The sequence below is a fragment of the Clarias gariepinus genome, chromosome 4 (assembly GCF_024256425.1).
Source record: "Clarias gariepinus isolate MV-2021 ecotype Netherlands chromosome 4, CGAR_prim_01v2, whole genome shotgun sequence".
In the NCBI taxonomy this organism is placed as follows: Eukaryota; Metazoa; Chordata; class Actinopteri; order Siluriformes; family Clariidae; genus Clarias; species Clarias gariepinus.
In genome coordinates this window covers 17371299-17395555 of record NC_071103.1, presented here as the reverse complement: position 1 = coordinate 17395555, position 24257 = coordinate 17371299, and the positions used below count along the sequence as shown (strand labels likewise).

The 24257-nt window shown below is 37.5% G+C and overlaps 1 protein-coding gene across 1 annotated transcript; it reads left to right on the top strand.

Moving 5' to 3' along the window:
* The first annotated feature begins 240 nt into the window (after window positions 1–240).
* On the top strand, window positions 241–19129 carry thbs3a (thrombospondin 3a). The gene is made up of 23 exons (XM_053494590.1): window positions 241–488; window positions 4297–4503; window positions 4897–5150; window positions 6072–6174; window positions 6357–6383; window positions 6461–6543; window positions 6643–6694; window positions 6978–7126; window positions 7218–7358; window positions 8045–8119; window positions 8245–8397; window positions 8554–8664; window positions 9359–9466; window positions 9622–9781; window positions 10375–10493; window positions 10867–10919; window positions 12730–12932; window positions 13845–14023; window positions 14230–14278; window positions 14400–14596; window positions 14801–14973; window positions 17837–17976; window positions 18162–19129. Exons 1-23 carry the CDS (start codon window positions 398–400, stop codon window positions 18221–18223), a joined length of 2889 nt encoding a protein of 962 aa, XP_053350565.1. The 5' UTR covers window positions 241–397; the 3' UTR covers window positions 18224–19129.
* The last annotated feature ends 5128 nt before the right edge of the window (window positions 19130–24257 follow it).

The following is a 24257-nucleotide window of genomic DNA, read 5'->3' as shown; positions in this document are numbered from 1 at the left end:
CTCTCTCACACACACACACACACACACTCTCTCTCTCTCTCACTTTCTCTCTCTCTCTCTCTCTCTCTCTCACTCACTTTCTCTCTCTCTCTCTCTCTTTCACTCTCTCTCTCTCTCTCTCACACACATACACACACTCTCTCTCTATCACTTTCTCTCTCTCTCTCTCACTCACTTTCTCTCTCTCTCTCTCACTCACTTTCTCTCTCTCTCTTTCTCTCTCTCTTTCACTCTCTCTCTCTCTCTCTCTCTCTCTCTCTGAGCGCACGAGCCAGTTGGTCTTAAGGAGCGCGCGCTGAACGCGGCAACCGCAACTTCACGCGCACTGATTTGATAAGAAAAACTTTATTTGTCTTTCTTCCTCTGGACATTAGCCTGTTGTTTTTAATCTAAGAGCATGGATGCAATGCGATCTGTGGCAGTCTGGATTGTATTGACTATGATGCAGATCTGCCTGTGTGAACCTCTGGAGAAACAAGACGACCAAGGTATCATTATTACTCAGACATTATTATGTCTGTAAAATGTGTGAATTTGTTACATCCTTAAATTATTTAACCAAAAAACGACTTTCTGTTTAGATTTTTTTTTTAAACATCAGTTTTCTGTGTCTAGCTGCTTGGAGACAGATGTGGTACTTCTTCATGTTTGTGTTCACACGTTAACAATTATGCTTATTTAAACATAATTAAGTGCATGTGATAAATACTTTCTACATTTTTCTATTTGCTCTAGTACATTGTCATGTATGTGCACATGTATACTATTAGAGTTACACAATACGTTTATACTAACATCTTTGTATGCTCTGAGCATCATCAACACCTCGGACAATACAGATTCATTTTGCTGTGGTTGTTTTAAACAATTATTAATCAGTCTTACTAAATAAACTTCATTAAATTGTAGGAACAGTATTCTGTTTTGTTTACAAACCTAATGTTTTGTAGGGTTGTCTTGTTCCTGAAAAGTCTCCAGATATAACCCCATGAGGAAGCAAGAGCTTTTCTCAAGTGTGAATTTATAGGATCTTAAAAAGCACAATATGATTGCAAAGTATTCTTCTTCTTACTACTACTACTACTTAGCATCATCATCATTATTATTTATTATCGAAATGATTATTTATATTGTTGTTATTATTAGTAGTAGTAGCGCTCATACCGAACCATGTCATGCATTTCAGGAATACTTTATGCATCTTATTACCAAATGGCTTTGATGTATTCTAGGTATCTTAATTCATCTACTTTTTTTTAAAGCCCTTTTCATCTTTATCAAGACATGGATAACAGGCTGGGTTGTGCTTTGATTTGTCATTCACCTGTATCTGTGTGGTGATCTAAAGCAGTCTGAACACAAAGTGAGACAACACAGAGGCTTTTCCGCTTCCCTGGATCTGTGTACTGTCTCCTTGGTTCATTCTTTCCTTCTGTCTCTACCTCAGACACACACAGAGCCTTGTCCTGGCTCAAGTACTGCTGGCCTGCCACAAACCATTGCATAAACATTTTGATAGTAAGTGAGTCAATATGTGAGAAATAACTATAGAGGAAAGCACTTGGAAGGCAGCAGGGGTCTTTAACCTGCTGCTTAAGCGGGCATTGAGTGTCCCAAAATTGTAAATGTAACACTCAGATTAGTGCTTATATGGATGATAATGCTCAATGGTTTTGTTGACGTGGATGCAATCTATTTTTGATGTAAATCTATACTTATTACCCAAATATTGCAATAACTAAAATAAAAAAAAAACTGTTCATTTCCTGTTTAAAGTGCATGGATTTATTCATGGTGCTATAGTGAAGTAACTATTTTCCCTTCTTTCTCATTACTCTATTCTGTAATTGGTAGGATGTGTTGTTTATAGATTCTTTGGGCATTGGGCTTGGAAATGTCTAGGCTGTGGGTTTAAAAAAAAATATCTGCACTTTCCACTACAATCCCATGCACATGAAAATAAAACGCACTAAAAAAGCCCTTTACCTGGTAAAACTCATATAGTATAGTATATATATATATTCAGTATATATATATATATATATATATATATATATATATATATATATATATATATATATATATGTGTGTGTGTGTGTGTGTAGGTGTGTGTGTGTGTGTGTGTGTATGTGTGTGTGTGTATTATACAGTATATACAGTACATGGTGTATATGCTGTATAATATATATATAAGGGTGAAGTGCAGGTTAATGATATAAAGCCACGCTTCCAGAACAAATGGCTTGCAATCCAAGGTTTAACTGTATATATCAAGACCACTGAGGTGCAGTATCTGAGACATTAGCATCAAGGCATCAATTTGGCATAAAGACATTATTAGCAGCCCCTTATGTAATGTAATGTAAGCTGTGAGGTTGGCCTTCCATGGATCAGCCTTTTTTGATCAGTACATCCCACAGATGCTTGCGGAGATTGGGGTTTGGGGAATTGGGAGGCCAAGTCTCCACCTTGCACAATCTGCCATATTCCTCAAACTGTTCATAAAAAATTTTGCAGGGTATGTAATCTTGTTAAAAAAAGAGACCGCCAGTAAGGACTACAGTTGCCATAAACTGGTCTGTTTGGTCTGAAGCAACATTTAGGTAGGTGATACTACCTAGATAGCAGAATATTGCCCAGAGCATCACACTGTAATCCGCCATATTGTCATCTTCTTATAGTGCATCCTTGTGCAATTTTGTCCTTAGGTTAGCAATACATACACCCTGGCATTTAAAGGATGCTATAGAAAACATATTTTTTTGGACGAGGCTATCTTTAACCATTGTTTCATGGTATAATTCTGATACTTACATTCCCTTTATGAGTTTCACTGGTAAACAAGTGATTGTCACGTCGGCACTCTTTACTTCTTTTCACACTTTTTTTTTATCAATCTCTGCTATAGTAGCTTTCCTGTGTGATTGGACCACACAGACTTAATTTAGTTTTCCACACATCAGTAAGCCTTGGGCATCCTTTTGCTGGTTCACTAGTCCTTTCTTGGAATACGCCACAAGGCCATGTAACCATCATGTTGATTTAATCTTTTGGTTGCCTATTTTTTCTCCTTCCAACACATCAGTTTGTACAGGTGCCATTGTAAAAGATAATCAGTTTTCTTTTCTATTTTCCTAATATTACTAAGCAAGTAATATACTGACTTGTCAAAAAAAGGTCACCACCTTGATTTACTTAACCCTGACTGATGAAGTGAGTAGCTTTTCATATTTTGAACAGCAATGTCAGAAAACATAGCCTGTGGTTGTTGCAAAGTCGTTACATCAATGCCAAGATGTTTTTAGAAGGGTCACAATATTGGCCTGCATCAAGCAAAGAAAACTAATTCTTGAAACTATTAAAATTTGGTTAAGAACGGTCCAACACAAGGATAGTGGTGAGCCATCATCTTCAAAGAAGAAATGTGGTTAGAAAAAAAATTTGATCAAGGATTACTTAAATGTGTGGTGAAATTAAATCGCAGAAAACAACAGTAAAACTTGAGAGCATTTCCACATGCACAATATGAAGAGAACTCAAAGGATTGGGACTAAAAAGCTGTGTAGCCTTAAGAACACTTATCAGTCAAGCGAATCAGAAAAAAGAAGTGCATCAGGGTAAGTCGAGAGGCAGGTGAAGTGATGCACCCATCATACCTAGTGCCTACTGTAGAAACCTGTGTGGCCGGTGTTATGATCTGGGGTTTCTTCTGTTGGTCAGGTCTGGGTTCTGCACTGTCATCTTCACAAAAATATGGTCAGCTGATGACCTGAATATGCTGAATGACCAGATTTTTCATTAATGGATTTTGGATTTGAACAAAATAGGCAATTGGTTTCACTGGATTTTAGTTAGGGGTAAAGATCAGAGTAAAGGTGGCTAAATACAAATGCACGCCATACTTTTCAGATTTTAATTTTAAAAAAATTTTGAAAACCGTTTTTAACTTTTCTTCCACTTCTTATGTGCCACTTTGTGTTGGTCTATCACATTAAATCCCATTAAAATACATTTTAATGGTTGTAATGTGACAAAATTTAAAAAAGGTCAAGGGGTATGAATACTTCTGCAAGGCACTGTAAATGTTAAGTTAGAGTGAATGTGTACTGTACAGTATATGGGGCTCCAAGGTAGAAAGGACTATTACAAAAAGCGCACCAAAACCCCTTAAATATGCAGCTGGAAATAAGAAAAGAGGAGCATTATTACTTAAAATTATGATATTGAAGTTATAATAATTGTGGATTAAGTGCAGAGGCTTTCTTAAGCACTAAATCTATTGTTCTTGTATTGCAGTGATAGACATGTTGGCGCTGCAAGATATCAAGCAGAATGTGGCTGCGGTAGAAAAGATTTCTGGAGCAATGAAAACTCTCAGTGATATTTACATCGTGTCCACCTTCCGACTGCCACCCAAACTTGGAGGAGTGCTGCTTGGCTTCTACAATAAGCAGGACAATAAAAAGTACCTAGAACTTGCCATCATGGGCAAAATTAATAAAGGTACTTTTAGACATACAGTGAGCGTAACTCTATATGTGATGTGATGTCAGTATTGAGCAGGGTGCTAAGGTCTGTATTGGGTTTTGAGAAGGCGGATAAAACATAAACCAAAACTAAACCATTATTATTATCTAATCAATGCTTGTACTGTTCTATTAAAAAAGAAATGTCAGAGTACTGAAGTCATTAAAGGATAGGCTTAGTACTCTGTTAGTATACACACACTGATGTTCTTTGACCTTCCACAAAGGCCCCACTGCCTTGCCGAAATCACCCTTAACAACATAATAACTGTGTTGCCTGCACTATAATCTTTAAATCATTATTAACTACTTAATTATAGGTAATATCAACATTTAAGGTCACTGATAATAAATGTCACTGTTCTGACAGCCCTTGTGCGGTATGTTCGTGAAGACGGCAAGCTGCACACAGTAAATCTGCAAAGCTCTAACTTGGCAGATGGGCGTACTCAGTCCATCATTCTCCGCGTAGGAGGACTGCAAAGACAAAATCTCAGTCTTGAGCTTTATGTCAACTGCCGCCTTGTTGATTCTGCCCAGCGCCTGCCTCAATTGGTTGCCCTTCCTTCAGAGGCGGAGTTGGTGGAGATAAGGAATGGTTTCAAGGCATATGCTCGACTTCAGGTAAAATAAATTTACTCAGATACTGTTTTACTTGTTCTGTATGAAAAACATCAACGAAGCAGTTGTGGTCCTGTACAGGACAGAGTTTTGTATGAGGTGTGTTCAAGTCAAACTGAGACTTTTGATTATGAAGAATAACAGAACAGTTATGAAAGTAAAAACTTCCTTTATTTCTCTATACAGTTCCCAACTATATTAATGCATTTACATCAGCGTTTAACTAGTGCTTGGATACCACCAAGGTAAAAGGTTTTCTGTGTATACTGTAGCCATGATCGGACCGCTTGCTTTAAGTCTGAAACGCTGGCCTCCCAGGAAATTCTTTAATGGCAGAAACATGTGGAAATGGCTTGAAGCGAGAACAGAACTGTAAGAAAAAAATAATTGGAAATAGTTCCGGGACGATTTCCTGTCATGTGTAAGTGATGATTTTGTGAACAGTTCCCACAGACAGAGGCGTCTCATTCGCAGGTTGGTGACTAGTTATCCATAGATTTTCAATGATTAGGTGTTCCACTCGCTGAATATTCACAGAAACGACAGTCCAACACTGGTCGCTTTAATTGCTTAAACTGAGACATTAGACCTCAGTATGGTGCTTTATAAACTATAAGGACCTGCATGGGGACTCCAACCCCCTTCGGGTGGAATCATTATTCATGGCCGTACGGCCTTCTTTAGCATTTCCACCATTCGATGTTTTACAAGATGTTTTACTTGGGCTGAGATTCTCATCACCCTACTGTGCTTCTGTAAATGTCAATCGGTTTTACACCTTCACTCATGAGAAGGTTCATCACAAGTCCTGGTTTGACTTAAACTCCCCTCGTATTTTGAACTGAAGCTATGAAAGGAGGGCAACTTGAGTGAGTATCCTGGAGATATTAGTATAACGCGGAAAATGTTTGTTTTTGATCACAGGGATCAGTGGAGAGCCTTAGACTCGCTCTTGGGGGAACCGTAGCTAATGCAGGCGCGCTCACTGACTGCCCTTTTCAGGGTGACGCCTCCTCATACAATATAGGTAACACAACATCACATACTCGGCTGGATAATGTAACACACAGTACAATATTTTTTTTTATTATGTCAGTTTTCTGTAAGATAGTCTCAAAGTGTTATTGAATGTCTGTAGTGAATTCCAGCTGTATATTCTTCCCTTGTATTCTGTTGTAATAAATGTACATCTCTTTGCTCTGCTCACAGTAAATGGGGAAGTGAACTCCATTCTTGGTGAGAGCAATTAACCAACTATAGAACATTCATATTTGTGAGTGCATATAACAAAGATTTATGTTTGCTGGCCACAGGTGATCACACCAAAGTTCTTATTGGACAGCTCATTATCTTTAATCAGATCCTGGGTGAGCTTCGACAAGACATCAGAGAACAGGTGTGTGTGTGTTATGTGGTTAAGAATGGATCACGATAGATGTCTGTTACTTTTGCTGTCTTTTGACTGTGTGTGGATGTGCATATTTGTCTGTTATAGGTGAAGGAGATGTCTCTCATTAGGAATACCATACTGGAGTGCCAAGTGTGCGGTACGTCTTCTCTGTCTAAGTCCCACCTACAGTTCAAGTCAGTCTAGTTGCCCTAAAAAACTAAACTTAATTCTGTAAAAGCTTATGTTAATAAGCCTGTAAGGCTGTAGCCTGTTGCTGTCAGGGTGATTAGTAGATATTTAAATGTGAGGACATTTTGATAATTAAGTGGCAGACATGATTTAGTGCAGCATTTTAACCAAACCAGAAATGGCAAAATCAGAAACAAATTGAGTATTGTAGAATTTCTTTTTCATTTTTGTTGTTTTCATGTGTTATATAGGATTCCATGAGCCCCGCTCTCGCTGTCATCCCAACCCATGCTTTAATGGTGTTCCTTGCATGGAGACATTTGAGTTTCCAGGATACCGCTGTGGGCCTTGTCCTGAAGGAATGACTGGCAATGGCAGCCACTGTCAAGACCTTGATGAAGTGAGTGTGTTGCTATAACAAAAAACAAATACTGGAATATATTAATGCAAAGCATGTGTATGCTAGTGTTTTCTTTCTGCATTTATTTCAGTGTTCACTGGCACAGCCCTGCTACTCTCCAAGTGCATGTGTAAACACAGTGAAAGGTTTCAGATGTGAGCCATGCCCACCTGGATATTGGGGGAAACCGGTCTTAGGGTTTGGTCTAGATTATGCCAAGAACCACAAACAGGTGCTCACAAGGACACACAAGCACATTTTTATAGGATGCACCTGGATGCAGTTGAAAAAAAAAACAGGCAATTGTTTCGTCATATTAGTCAGTTCTTTTGTCATTACTCACTTTCCACATCCTAAATAAAACTATTATAAAAATTGTGCCATTTTATATAATTGGAAAAAGCAACAGCTGCTCCAATGGCCAAGAAAGCTTGTTTTGAAAAATAATAGGCTGTTGATGCAAATTACAGAAGAAACCATTAGGTTGTGTCTAATGGAAATGTATGTCATAGGGTGTCCAATTTTAGCATGTTGAAACTACATAATTATATAATTTATCTTGGCAGATGATTGATCACTTGCTTCTTTTTGGCAGAAAAGCATTAATCTTATAATAGAGAGATTATCTTATAATAGGGTAATCCTGATGATGCTACATCCATGTATGGCCAGTGGTTCGAGAAAGCATCATTTGTCCTGCAGTTTGGGAGCAAAGAATGCCTTTATTCAAATCACAACACTATCTTATCACATCGCTATGTAAGCTTATGCATATGGAAAACGAGTGTGTTTGTGGGTGTGGGGGGGGTTAATTTTTTCCCCTGTTATTTAGATATACATATTATTATTATTAGGATATTATACTTTGGTGATGTCTGACACACTGCACTTTTCTCTCATTGGGTTTTTCTTTCACAGGAATGTCTAGACATAGATGAATGTGTGGAAGTTGCCAATGCATGCACAGCCAATTCTGTCTGTATAAACATCATTGTAAGTATTAAAGCCTTTGTTTAGACTTTAGCATCCCAGTTTCCTAATATGACATATACTCTATGATAAATAGGGTGTAGTGCCAACAACCTTTTTTTTTTTTTTTACACTTTTTCTTTCCTTAGGGGTCATTTAAGTGTGGTCAGTGCAAAGCTGGCTATGTGGGAAATCAGACAGCGGGCTGTTTTCCCCGGAAATCCTGTGCTACACTTGCTTTTAACCCATGTCACTCCCATGCTCACTGTATCATTGAGAGGAACGGTGATGTGTCCTGTGCGGTATGTTAACAGCTAATATCAGTTTTACATTAGAAAAAAAGTAAAAGCATCAAATTTTAGGAACAGGCATATTTTATTGTGGCTTTTGCTGTGTCTGGTATGATTGAGGAAGTGTGTGTATGATTCTTATGTCTTGATATGTTCTGTGTTTTTCAGTGTAATGTTGGCTGGGCTGGTAATGGGAACACATGTGGTATAGACACAGACATTGATGGCTATCCTGACCGTGCTTTGCCCTGCATGGACAATAATAAACACTGCAGACAGGTTTGAAGTTATAAAGTACATTTAAATTTCTCTTAGTTGCAGCTAGAATAGGCCAAGTTTCAAGTTTATTTTTTTTCTGACTTGGAAATTGACAAATTTGCAAAGAAGTATCCCAAAACTGGGACTGTGTTTAATTCCCAGTAATGATCTACTTTCCTTAAAGAATGGTTGGCTGCTATATGATTAAGTATTTAAATATCAGATGTATTTAATATGTCACTGAAGGAGCTTGCGTTAACCCTCAACACACACAGCTATCATGTTGATTGGATAGCCGGTAGAAGTCTAAGTCTATGAGAGGTGTTGAGTTGCATAAACAATAACTAAAAAACTTCCTGTCCCAATACACATAAACTTTTGTGGTGTACATATGCTAGATGCACCTAATATGTTTTGTGTCCATGTGTTCCTGGAAAAGGTATTATATTTAAATATCTTATATTATATCTCTGTGTTTAAATTTTATACAGCAATAATAAGGATTCAGTGTTGAATTACCAAACATAATACACAGCTCTGACTCTAATGATCTGCCCTTACACATAAGCAATGTTCATTATAACATTTTTAAACAATTCATGCTTTGTAATAATAATTTTAAAAAAAACATCCCCTATGATTTTTTACTGTGTTGTTAACTTCTCACCTATTATATAACATAAAGTATATAATGTTGGTATTATAATTTTTACAGGATAACTGTATATATACACCAAACTCTGGCCAGGAAGATGCAGATAATGATGGCATAGGTGACCAGTGTGATGAAGACGCTGATGGGGATGGCATTAAGAATGTGGAGGTAAACTGATGGAGACTATTCTACCATAAAAAAACACATCTATATTTACAGCATCTTTACCAAGTTTACTTGCTGACTGTTTGAAATACAGTGTAAGAAGTCCATGAATATTAGTTATGCGTTCATTTTTTTCTCCGCTACTCACATTGTTGTAGGACAACTGTCGGCTGGTACCTAATAAAGACCAACAGAATTCAGACACAGACTCCTTCGGTGACGCATGTGACAACTGTCCCAATGTGCCCAACATTGACCAGAAAGACACAGACAACAACGGAGAGGGCGATGCTTGTGACCAAGACATTGATGGAGACGGTCAATATGATTTCTCTGTTTCTTTTGAATGATGTGCTTGAGGATTCTGTGGGTAAATTGTTGGTTGGTGCTGGATTTTTGTTGTTCCTGTGAGACATTACAGAATGTCTGCTTTTCTGACATCATTGAAGGACAAGAACGCCAATGTACAAGTAAATAAATAAAAAACTCAAAAGTTAAGGAATGTAATGTACAGTAGTTATATAATAGATCAAATATAACGCACAGATTCAGCTTAGTTAGTTAGCAATCTTTAACATGACATACATGTCATACATTACAACAAGCATAATTAGCATTGATTAGCATAAACATTTGAACTGATTGTACACATGAGGAGGTGAGAGAGATGGCTAGATGGAATAATAACAAAAAATCATGGCTTAATTCTGCTTTTAGCTAGAAATAAGAGAATAATAAGAATAATTTCCACTGGCACCGATATCAGCAGGCAGTTAAATAGTATCTTGGGTAATGTAGGAAACTGTTAAACAAAGTAAAAATTGACATTGCAGCTTAGACCCAAACAGGTAAACTTTCACTTCACAATCCTGATCACAATTTAATGTCACGTGTGTGTTCATGCATCGCAGGTGTTCAGAATGTGCTGGATAACTGTCCCAAAGTGCCGAACCCTATGCAGACAGACCGGGATTATGATGGAGTGGGAGACGCCTGTGACAGCTGCCCTGAAATGAACAACCCCATGCAGGTCATTACAGTTTATAAAGCACCATACTGGGGTCTAATGTCTCAGTTTAAGCAATTAAAGCGACCAGTGTTGGACTAGTTTAGTTTTGGTCTAGTAACCACTGGGTTGGTAATATTTGGTTTGTTTGCACCAAACAGATTGCATAATTGTCAAAATCTGTTTGAATTCATTTATCTGTTTTATTGTTGAGCATCTTTTTTATATGCATTTTACCTTTACATTTAAAAAATTTCTAAAATTTTAAATTCTAACTTGGATTTAACTAATGGATTTGTTTTAGGTTCTTTCAGTTAATGGCCTTTACTCATTGGGATAATGTAATCAAATTAAGGTGCTAAAAAAAGCTAACACAATGAGGCTTATGTCCTTACAGACCGACATAGACAATGACCTAGTTGGAGATGTGTGCGACACCAATCAAGACTCGTAAGTTTAAACACGCACACACATGTACACATTAAATTTTTGTGTAATGTAAGAAAGCTTATCTATTACTCTGGCGCCACCTAGACCTCAGACTTTTTTCCTACTGTACTGTCGCACATATTTAAAAAAAAAAAAATTTGATTGTATTATTATAGTACTTTATAGCTCAGCACAAATGTTTGCACTCATAAAGCGTATTGAAGAAGACAAATGTAATTTATATTAATAATACAGTTAAATGTGATAAATGTGTATCATTCGTGGTAGATTTAGGACCTATCCTGGGTACACTGGGTGTAAGACGGAAATACACCCAGAATAAGTCAGTTTAATTCAACTTTATTTGTATAGCACTTTTAACAATGGTCATTGTTGTAAAGCAGCTTTACAGAATCAAAGGGAAATTATAAAAATGCGTAGGAAATATAAAAAGAAGACAGTACATTACATGCACTCACATGCACTTATATTTGCTCATCACATCTAGGGGCAATTTAGACAATCATCTACTGGCATATATGTCAGAGGAAACTGGAGAAAACCCAAGCAATAATACTGAAGACAAACTATATCTTTAGACGGCTCCAAACAGACAGTACGCCAAGTTCGGCATCACTTTATTAGGAACACCTGTACACCTGCTCATGTATGCAATTATCTAATCAGCCGGTCATGTGGAAGCAGTGCAATGCATAAAATCATGCAGATACGCACCAGCAGCTGCGAGTACTGTTTACATTAACCATCAAAATGAGGAAAATGTGAGCTCACTAATTTTGCCCAATGGTATGAATTTTGATGCCAGGCTGGCTGGTTTGAGTATTTCTATAACTATTGAACTCCTGAGGTTTTTACACACAACAGTCTCTGGATGATATTCAAAATGGATCTTTAAGAATCGAAAAACATTCAGTGAGTGGCAGTTCTGCAAAAGTAAAAGCCTAGTTAATGAGATACCCGTAGGTCAATGGAGAATGACCAAACTTGTTTGCAGATAATCTACCTCCGATAACAACTCTGGGTGATTGCAGAGAGCAGACAAATCATCTCAAAATGTACATTACATACACAAACCTTGAGGGAGGTTGGGCTACAGCAGCAGAAGACCATGCCAGGTTGCACTTCTGTCAGCCAGACTGCAATCAACGTCAACAGTCCAGGCTGAAAGACCTGGTATGAGGGTGTGGGAAACGTTTTCTTGGTACACTTTGTGCTTGTTAATTTCAATCAATCCTAACTTGAATTTCATAGCGAATATTATTGCTGACCATGAGCATTCGTTGATGGCCACAAGTTACCATCTTCTAATGGCTACTTCCAGCATGTCACAAAGTAAAAGTCACCTCAAACTGGTTTCATGAACATGACAATGGTGTTCTTCAATGACCATCGTGGTCACTGGATCTAAATCAATTATAACAACTGGTGGTTAGAACAGGATATTTGCAACAAGTGCACCTGTAGGGCTTTTTTTTTTTTTTTGTAATTCTGGCTTGCGTCTTTATTTACACCTACCTATTACATTCCCGAACAAATTAAGTCTGTTTTATTTCCTAAAATATAGCTTTCAATGATGTAGCAGCCTAATTTAAACCACCCTGACTGGATACTAAAGATTCTTTGTTCTGTAAGCTTCATGTCTACCTTCTAACCTACGTAATATTATAAGCCTTCCTGTTTCTGTAACATTTTTGCTTTCTGTAGGATGTCACTAAACATGCATGTCATATAAACCTTTCCACATAGTATCTTTATATTTGATTGTATTTTTAATGTATATGTAATTTAAAGTGTATGGTTGTTTGGCCAGTGATGGGGATGGACACCAAGACAGTCGAGACAACTGCCCTGACATCCCCAACAGCTCCCAGCTTGACTCGGATAACGATGGTATTGGAGATGACTGCGATGATGATGATGACAATGATGGAATTCCTGACATCGAGACTGCAGAAGGTCTCGGTCCTGATAACTGCCGACTCATTCCCAATCCCAACCAAAAAGATTCCGATGGTAATAAAATCACTTCATGATTATTTCCACTGGTATTATGATCATGACCATCACTACTTATTTACGTCTACAAACTGTGACATACAGACACAAGGCAAGGTCTCATGAAGACAGGTTAGTTTCATTAGGTATAATAGGAAAAGGATGGGGTTTAAGGACGGAGGAAGGAAATAAAGGGAAGGAAAGTAGTGAGGGTGCAGAGAGGGCGAATGTTTGCGGCAGTAGATGGGCAGAGTGGATCAGTGCAGGCAGCGTCTCCTGCAGGCTTGTCCACGAGGCTCTATCAGTCAACCAGCCATCCACTGGTGCAGCCCCAATCCTGAGTCCTTATGACATTCCGGCGGCTTACCTCAACGGGGAACAGTGGCATTAACACTTAACACAGTGACCTTTTCCTGGAAGATTATTGATAAAGCTCTGTGCAATAGCTGTCATAAATGTATATTTAATGTGGTGACATTGTGATGTACATACTGTACATTATTACTAAGACACACTTTAAATAAAATAATGATCTGAGATTACTTTAGACTGTGAAAATGTCACTATATATTATTTATTTAATTTGAACATAAGTATTAAATCTAGCATATGACCAGGTTTTATGAGTGTCCTGCTATGCACTGATTAATCCCTACTGAGTCTTGAATGGACATAAATACCACCCTTAGTGGGATTTCTGGATTTTGAAAATGAATATAAAATTTTTCCAATGCTGCAGACATAGGCATATTCCAGGACTCAAATTGTTAAAGATGGTTCTGGGGAATGAGGAATCCTTCTTGCACATGAATTGGGAATGTAAAACCAAAGCTAAAGGAGGTCAAATGATGTTGTAAACAACATCAAACATGCTTTTTAAATTTAAACCAAGCAAGATATTTTTTCCTATATTTCTCCCCATCTCCCCAGGTAATGGTGTTGGAGACGTGTGTGAGAATGACTTTGACAATGATGCAGTACTGGATTTGGTTGATGTGTGTCCAGAGAGTTCTGAAGTCACACTTACAGACTTCAGAGCCTATCAGACTGTCATACTGGATCCTGAGGGTGATGCTCAAATTGATCCTAACTGGGTGGTGCTTAACCAGGTCAGCGTGGCAGATGATTTCTCAGACAACTCCTGTGCACTTCATTAACTTTGATGAGCTTAAATCTAGCAGTAATGCATTATAACTTAGTCAATCGATTTCAAAATTGTTCGTTAATTATTTGTATGAACTTCACTTAAGTAAAAAAAATAAATAAATAAAAAACTGCATAGTTGCTAATACTTAAAAAATCTTTTGCATTTCAGGGTATGGAGATTGTTCAGACGATGAACAGCGACCCTGGTTTAGCAGTCGGTAGGCTTCGAAATACATTGATTACTAAGATTGATTTTTCTCTATTTGAAGTAGCCACAATCATGCATTTATAAATAGTTATTAATCTTTTGTCTGTTCTTTCTGACTGTCCTTGCTTTAGGTTTTACTGCATTTAATGGTGTCGACTTTGAGGGTACTTTCCATGTAAACACAGTAACTGATGATGACTATGCTGGCTTCATCTTTGGTTACCAGGACTCATCCAGCTTCTATGTTGTGATGTGGAAGCAGACAGAGCAGACCTATTGGCAAAATGTGCCATTTAGAGCAATGGCTGAGCCTGGTCTACAGCTTAAGGTAGCCATACACCACTTATATTCAGTCGAGCACAGCTGTATTTGGAATTTTTAAAAAGTTTTATATATTTTACCTAACAGACTTCTAATTGTATAATTAATGTGGTATTGTATTTGTGAATTGGCAAGCCCATTATACCGAGCAATGTAATCTCAAATTATGTAGGAAATCGTCTCACACTTGGCCTCCTGGCTCCCTCTGTAGGCAGTAAAGTCCCGTACAGGGCCAGGTGAATTTCTCCGCAATGCTTTGTGGCACACTGGAGACACAGAAGGAGAGGTGAGGTTACTGTGGAAAGACCCACGCAATGTCGGCTGGAAAGACAAAACCTCCTATCGCTGGCAGCTCAGTCACCGGCCCCAGGTTGGCTACATAAGGTGAGTGTATGTAAAGCTAGCAAGGATAAAGACCAGCACACCATCTAACAATAGTCTAACATAAATTTCTATTCCAATTTCTCCATGTTGTACACCTAACTACAATTCTTTGTTCATATTTTTTTTACAATTTAGTTTGTGTTCAGTCAACAGAAATATTTAATTATCTCACATTCTTTTAAACATTAGAGGGCGCCCTTCTGTATACAGTTAAAGGATGCATTTATCCCAACATAAGGTGAACAAAATCCTCACTGGTGAGCATGAAGATGGGGGTCTGGATGCTTGTCTTTGTATTATTTTTTTGTTCCACTCCCCCTTTTCCTAAAGCTCTAGCCCTCCAAAACCTCTGTGACTTTAGTGAGTGGTTGGGCCTCCTGGTCTTCTATTGTTTGGGTTGCCATGCCAATGAAATCCTTGGCAAGAATTTCCTTGGTGCCTGTTGATATGCAGATCCAACGGAAACTACTGTAGTGGACTGTAGTGCTGGAAAGACACAGAAAAAGGAACCTGTGTGATTCACTTCATATTATATACAATATATAAACTATATTTTTCATTCGATTACACAAAGTTTGACTTGATACAAGTGTTTCAGGAAAAAAAAGATGCTGACATAGGAGATAAATAAGTAAGCTAAATTAAATACATGTATATGCATTTATTAAGGTTAATAGACTAATTATCAACATGAAATCATTTTATTACATTTAGAAACAAAACCATGCAAGGGCTGGGATTTGGATTTAGGTTTGGAGAAACTGTCCCACTCCTCTCTGCTCATTACTACTTACAACAGATGGGGGAGAGGGTAGTGGGGGCGTCTCTATCAGGCTGCTGTGTGTATATAGCCAGTTCTCTGTGAAATTCCAAGCTCTTTCAGGCACACAGAGAAACACCTGCTTTGTATTCAGTTAGAGTGGTGAATAGAACCAAACACACACACACACGCTATACTGCACTTTAGTCGAATGTCTCTAAAACATCACGTCATCCTCCAAACTCCTACAGGACCCTTCCCTCCTGTCCTACAGCAACCTTTCTCTTGTATGGATATGTCTTATTGCAATAATTGTCAGACACTTTTAATTGACTTATGTCTCTGTACCTGTGTAGCCACACTGTCTAATTATAATCTAATCTAATAATATTTATTAAAATCCTTAGTAATTTCTTATACAAATCAGTTGCTACTGGGCAATTACTGAGTATTAGGAGTGGACAATATTGCAAAAATGTTGTATCACAGTATGTGATTTTTTTATATATATATCAAATGTTTGGGATCACTAACTCCATGGTTCTTCCTGATATTTATTTCCTTCTACATTGTAAAGCAATGCTGAAAGGTATGTTGAGATGTACCCGCTACTAATGATCTGTAAAGCCTTCAAAGCGGCTCTAATCTGAGGCAGTTAATTGGTGATTTTTGAGTTTTGAGGCTGGCAACTCTAAATGAACTTCTCCTCTGCAGCAGAGGTAAGTTTTGGTCTTGATGGTCTTAATGAGAGCCGGTTTTATCATGGTGCTTGATGTGTTTTGCAAATGCACTTGACAATACTGTTCTTGCAAGAGCTGTCTTAAAATAACAACTGACAGTTGGTGTTGTTACATAATTAGCTAATTCAATGTGTTATTTCATAGTTTTGAAATCCCCAGCATTGTTGTAGCATGTCAACAAAACAAAAAAATCACTAAACAAAAACAAAGAAATTTGCAAATGATTCCAAACTTTTGAGCGGTAGTATGTTTATATACAGACTGGCCCAAAATGCATACAGACTTTAACGGTTGTTATCTATGCCCTTCTAAATCGAATTGGATTATGGCATCAATGTACAGTATAGTATTATTCTGACAGTAGCACCTTCGTTGATGTTCGTTGATGATCATTTAACCGTCATTATTTGTGCATATATTTTTCATGTTAAAGTGTCCCACTTCAACTGATCAGTTGTAACATTATAATGCAAAACATTATGCCAAATCCTGTGTAGGTTTGCCTTGTGCCACCTGGGTAGCTCTGGTCCCTCATTGCATGGCTCCACAAGACCATTGGGGTGTGTGGCACAAGGACAGCAGGCTTGTTTGTCCAGAGCATCCTATGGGTGCTGGATCCTGGGGAATTTGTGAGTTGGATCAGCATTGGGTTCTTTGCCTGCCCGGCAGATTGCGGTGCTCTGGTTGTTCTGATGTTTTTCTATTATGGCCAGCAATATCTTTTCTGTGGGATAAAACTGGACTGGCTGGCCTTTGCTCCCGTGGGCATCTACAGTATGAGCCTTGGTTGCCCATGATCCTGTCACCAGTTTACTGGTATATAATTGATAATCAATTTTAATGTGTTAATGATATGGCTGATCAGTGTATCAGTACAAAGTTTATCAAATGAAGCATTTTATGGGAAAAGTATGTCAAATATTTATGATAGAATAATGTATAACATTTTATTTAAAAAATATGTCCAGTTAAATGCTTTTTGCAGTAAAAAGGTACAATCACTTAATACCTTACATTTTATTATGTATCATAAAGTTATAAATTGTGATATTTTTTTGTTTTATTCATGTATTATTATTCTTTTTTTTTAGGGAAAATTTTATTGACTCTTTGGTTGTTTAATTTCTGATTACATTTAATTATCTGTTGTATGGTTTCATGTGTGTTTCTTGGTCTTGTGTATTGATTTTCAAAGCACTTTATGAACTGACATTATTATTCATAATAATATTAACAATATCAGAATTAAACCCAGTAATCTGTTGTAAAACTCCAGATTTGATACTAAAATATACTGATACATCTTATACTAAGAATTGTCTAACCTGAGTACAGTGTATCTAAGTGTTTATATGTGTGGCAGAGTAAAACTTTATGAGGGAATGGATTTGGTGGCTGATTCGGATGTACTGGTTGACACCACTATGAGAGGAGGTCGGCTTGGAGTCTTCTGCTTTTCTCAAGAGAACATCATCTGGTCCAACCTACGCTACCGATGCAATGGTACCCCTCTTTTAACACACTCTCAGATAAACATTCAATGAATCATACAGTGCAAATTTTTATATAATTATCTGCACTGACTAAAAAGTTGAGTCAAGACTGAAAGTCTTAGATGATATAATAATAATTGAATAGACCAGGATGGCTATATATATATATATATGTGTGTGTGTGTGTTTTTACAGACACTGTCCCGGAGGACTTTGAGTCACAGCATAAACAAGTACTAATGCACATTAAGGTCTGAGGACTAGGAGAATCAAAGCTGGCCACCCTGACCTGCACTGCCTCTTCATACAGAAATACTCACAACGCCTCTACATTTGCTCTGAGTCTGCAAAGCAGCCACTGTGCACAAGTCCGACTGTTGAGCTCTTGTGTGAAAGGGAACACATGATCTAAAAATGATAAAATGAGACCACATCCCTCTAAATCTAAAGAGGCTAAATCAAAGTAGAGAAATCAACAACAGACTTTTTAGTAGCTTATATGAATGAGACTGTTGTAGTGGGGAGGTGCCTCAGGTCAATGTAAAATGCAAAACGCTGTAAGCTCTGTGTGTGTGTATATGAATGTGTGAGTACTGATGTGTGAAAGAAAAGGAACAAGTGAAAGGGAAAATGTGTAAAGATGACCATGTGTTAATGATCACTGACTTTTACATCTAGTGCAGGTTTCCTGTGCAACTTCTTGGCATAGATCTGTCATCCCGTTACTGTAAATATCAAATTAAATCAACTTTAACATATACAGAACACAAATGTGCCAAGAATAAGACACAAGGAGGCATCTTGTATAGTGTCAGTCTATATTCTAAAATGAAAAAAAAGTGCAGGTTTATTAGACCACCGTTAAGTATACATAATTAAAAATTAATAGCCTCGGATATCAAACAATAAGTCTTTACATTCATTGTGACACTGACAATCATACCTAAGGCACATAGTATAAATGTAGCATTCTCTTTTAAATTGCATGACTAAAACTACCACAAGACTAGTAAGTGATTCAACACAAAAACAGTGTTTATATATTTGTCTCGTCAGCTCTGAATGCTAGCACGGTGTATGGGTGTCATTATCTGTCATTTAGAGATTCTAATTCAGCTAAGGAACATTGGTTTTTATTTTAATTAAAATGTATTTGTAGTGTAGTGTGATACTATTTTTTTATATATATTCCCAATCTTTTATTTATTACTTTTAATGGGAGGGAGTTTATAGATAGCCAGAACCCCAGCCCCCTTTCTCTAGTTCTTAACCCAGCAGCACCACATTCGGGCAGTTTTCTCGGTGTTTCTCTGTTCACCATCATGAATAAATCCAGCCATTGCTAGTTTAGACCGGCTTGCGGTGTCCTCGCGCTCCAGGAGGCCGGGACGAGTGCAATATTGGCGGGAAATCTTACAACAATGCACCGCGTCCCGCACCTGCCGGCCGGCGGGAAACAAGATGTTCGCGCATGCGCTGTCCATAACGTGACCGTCCAACCGCCGAGCAGCACTAAACACAACAAAAACACACGAGTTGGAGCAAACTGTCCATAACAGACTTTTTACTTTTCAAATGCATTATAGTACACATTTTAAACTTATATAATAACGATATTCATACAGTATATGTCTGTGTGACGCAAAATGTATTAGTATATTAATAATAATATTCAGTTCTTTGTTGTGTTGACTGATTTGCACGGAGAACGAGTTACAGGGAGGAGCACCAGAACCGGAGTCAGTCACAGGATGGGCATATTAGAAAGATTTTTTTGTATGTTAACTTTATAAGCAAGTGTAATTTCTGCGCAATTCCGAGTTCTTCGTTAAACAATACAGAGAGCACGTGCGCTGATATAAAGCGGGGTTCGAAGAACCACCAATGAATAACGCCGCGAGGCCGTTTCCTAGACAACAGGTTGCTATGAAACGTTGTAGTTCATTGCCTACTAAAGAGCGTGGAAAAATCAGCGTGTAAAAGTTAACTTTTCTACAACAAAGATAATAACACATGACAAATTCGACCACAAGTGAAAAATAAATAAATAAATAAATGAATACACTGTTAACTTACCCCTAACAATAGAGCAACCGTTGCTGCCGAAGCTCTCCCTATAAGTTTCAAACAATGTGTGTGTGTTTTTTTACACAAAAGGCGACAAAATAAATACAGCAAGGATCTTCTTTCTCCTTTCGGTATACTCCGTTTCCTTGCCCTTTTCCGCTTCCTCTGTGTCGACTTTTCGTTTTAGGGCTTTTCCTAAAAATCTCAGCGCACAATGCGACTCCCGTCACGCGAAGCTTCACCTCAGTGCCGAGCTCCGCCTCCGCCGCCAACAAAGCGCAGTGTGGCCTGCTCACTGAAGCGTGCACGCGGACACACACGCAGCGCGAGACTTGAGAGTGAGTGCTCTCAGGGTGGGAAGTGAAATAGACCATCAACTACTAACAGGTGACCGACTCACCATAGTAAATAGTTTGCACGAAACTTATAAAATCGATTATATACTCTTCACAGCACGTTTAATACCTTCAGTAGTAATTAAAATTTAAAACTAAATATTCAGCAATGAGCAAATTTCAAAATATATTTTTTAAAAGACGTAATAAAAATATTATGATGTCAATATGCTTTTATAGTTTAAAATATTTACGTTACAGTGTAATGGTGGTTAGCATTGTCGCCATGTGCCTCCAGTATACAGGTTCGATTCCTTTCTGGGGTCTGTTTTTGGAGTTTGCATGTTCTCCCTGTGCTTGGTGTGTCTCCCACAGTCCAAAGAAACATGCAAATTAGACTAATTGGCCTTCCCAATTTTCCTCTAGACCGTGTGTGTATGTGTGTGTGTGTGTGTGTGTGTTCGCCAGTGGATGCCCTGCGATTGATTGACACCCTATCCAGGGTGTACCCTGCCTTGTGCAGAAGAAGATTAATGAATTAATGGACATCAGCTTAAATATTCCAACTTTCAATCCCTAACTGCTACGCTCCTCCACCTATCCCTGTGCCCTTGTCTCATCATCAAATCATCCAATCAGAAAGAAGCCTGTGACTACACTACATTGTACTGTACTGTTATACTAAAAACATGCTTAAATATAGTACATAGACACCAACAATAAATAAAATGCTTTACACACATGCAAGGACTTAACAGACATCCATAGGTTTATGATACAATTTATGCACCAAATGTGTTGCCTTTATGGTGGTACCTTGGCATACGAATGCCCCACCTCATGAATTTTTAAAATACTTTGTGAATTAAAGCTATCAGGAAGGCGGCACGGTGACTTTAGTGGTTAGCACTGTTGCCTCGCACCTCCAGACTCGATTCCTGCCTCGGGTCTGTGTGCATGGAGTTTGCGCATGCTTGGTGGGTTTCCTCCAGTTCCAAAGTATGGCATACCAATTATTTTCGGCATACAAGCAAATGAACCAAGTCGAACCGAATGCTTGTGTTCTATCATTTTTTTTCCTACCTTGCCAGAATTTTCTACAGGTAGCAACGAATGCGTATTTATATCAATCCGTGGTACTTTCTTATTATCTTCTACCTCTATCTTTAAAAGTCTGAATTCAGCAAAAAAAAAATATAGCGCAGTTTTTTCAGAGATAACATTTTCTGATATACTGGTAGAACTCTATAACACTTTTAGCCCTTTCTGCCATGATAATGTTATTCATCAATACATTAATTGACTGTTAAATAAACCATTCAAATAATGTGCAATAAATCACACAAATGATTAAAAAACATGCAGCATGACACATGTGAGGGTAGGAGAGACTGATGGGTAAGACGAGTTTATAGATCACTGGCAAGTAGCGTGCACGTCCGGGAGCCGTTCAAAACTGCTTTGGGTCAGTGAGAAACGAAGTGAGGCTAGTTCCTTTTTTTTTTATTTGCATTTTGTGCAAGATTTAGTGTAGACAAAGCACTATGGGTCCAAAGAATGTTAGCAAGGTAGTGAGAAGAAAAGGGGGCCAATTTTAGTTTCCTTTTTAATGAAGCCGGTGCCAAGAAGAATCATAAATTAAAGCTACAGTAAGTGAGGTTTAATGTCTACATTTTATTTACTTAATTTACATGCCTTTCTAAATGTTTTTTTTAATATGCAAAAAAGATTATGAACTTAAGTTATAGTGTTGAAAATTGGTAATATTACAGATTATTTACATTTACATTATTTCATATGGGAAAATGCGTCTCACAATGCGAAATATAAATTTTTCTCTGGAACTGATAAAATTGTCAAGGTACCACTATATTATGACCACTGCACAGCCAAAAAAAGGTCACACACTCTAATATTTTGTTGGACAAATTTTTTTCTGTGATTACGACATGCATTCAATGTGGCATCATTTTGATTAGCTTTGTAATATCACAACATTTATTTCAGTCCATGGTGCCATTAAATTCTCTCCAATATCTTGTAATAGTGAAGAGAGAGTCATGGCCCTACGTAAAGTATTCTCCAGCACATCTCAAAGATTCTCAATGCAGTTAAGGTCTAAAATATAATCTCTCATGCTCCCTGAACCACTCTTTTACAATGTGAGTCTGATCAATTTTGGCATCATCATCTTGGAATATGTCTATACCATCAGGGAAGAAGAAAAAAACACTGATGAACTTTCAGTATATTCAGGTAGTTAGCTGACCCCAATTATTGGTCACATTATGTTTCTGAACTTAGACCTGACCAACAAAAGCAACCCCAGATTATAAAACTGCCCCAACAGGCTTGTACACTAGGCTTGTACAATAAGTGGGTGCATCACTTTATCTGCCTCTCTTCCTACCCTGATGCACCCATCACAGTGGAACAGTGTAAATCTGGACTCATCAGACCACATGACATTTTTCCCATGTGTTTTTGCAGTGCAATTTCTTTATGCTCTCTAACAAATTGAAGCAATTTTACCTAATTAGCCTCACTGATGAGTGTGTTTCTTAAGGATACACAGCTGTTTAGTCCCAATGCTCTCCGCATAGCTAAGCGTTCTACTGTTTTTTTTTTATGATTTAATTTCATTTAACATTTAAGGGATCTCCCATTACACTCATTTAAAATTTATTTTTGATCACATTTCTTTCTCAAAGATGAGTCACCACTATCCTTATAGATAATAATAATAATAATAATAATAATAATAATAATAATAATAATATGTTTGACAGTCCTTACCATATTTCAACAGTTTCAGCAATCTCATTTTCTTGATGCAGGACAATAATCTGAGTGTTCCGAAACATCTATGCTCGGCCACAGGATACGCCTCCTGACATGGTTGTTTAGGAAATGAGAAGCTAATCATTGCCTCACTTAGGATTAAATAACTTGTTGCTATCTGAACCATATTACTGCAGTAATTATCCATTGGAAGTCTCTTAACTTTTTGTTTACTTAAATCCAGGTGGTGACTTTTATTGGCCAGTCAGTGTATTTGTTTCCTTCTTTAAACACCTTTAAGCATGACTAGAAGTGGAAATCCCTGATTTCATGCTCACATAATTTTCTAATTTTCAAGTAGGCCAGATTGTTATTCAGCCTGAAAATGTACCTAAGACAGATATTACAACTAAGAATGTTGTAAGGCCAGTCTCTACTGTTAAGAGAATTGTAGTTTAATTTAAAGAAAAAGGTTAAACTGGGCCTTTAGAGAAACACTTTTGTTATGTTCATTTTATGTCAAAACAAACTATGTTCTAAAGGCTGCTAAAGGAATGTCGACAAAATATAAATAAAACATTAATAACTTAATAATACTTGCTCAAAATCTTGATACATTTTGGTGCATACATTTTTATAAAACTGTGTCAAAATTTTAAGCAAGTATAGTAAATATTTGAAAACACGGTGCTTGTCTTTGGACTGCGGGCGTAACTACGTAGATTACCCAGAAGAAACCCCCAAAGCACAAGGAGAACATGCAAACTTCCCACAGACTCGTACAGTTTGGTAATGGTGGCATTAAAAAATATTTTACCTATTATAATTGTCAAATTCTGCTGTGATATGCAGATTTTAACGTCTTTGGGTATCAACAACATGAATCGGTCGACCAGGCGTGCCTTGTGTCAACAGTTCAGGCTGATGGTTGTGGTGTCATACTGTGGGAAATGTTTTTTTAATACCAACTGAGCATTGTTTGAATGCCTGAATCTTGTGTGTTGTATGTGTGTGTGTGTTTTGAAAGAGTCTATTTTGTATGCTACATCAAAAACGAACTTCATCTATAGTTTTTAGGCCTAGCCTGTTCTGTCCTGCATTAATTTGT

Excerpts from the sequence above, each read along its gene's own strand:
- thbs3a (XM_053494590.1), top strand. The coding sequence starts at position 398 with ATGGATGCAATGCGATCTGTGGCAGTCTGGATTGTATTGACTATGATG. Across the intron at positions 6,695-6,977 it reads ACTGGAGTGCCAAGTGTGCG|GATTCCATGAGCCCCGCTCT; the intron begins GTACGTCTTCTC and ends TGTGTTATATAG. Across the intron at positions 17,977-18,161 it reads CCTACGCTACCGATGCAATG|ACACTGTCCCGGAGGACTTT; the intron begins GTACCCCTCTTT and ends GTGTTTTTACAG.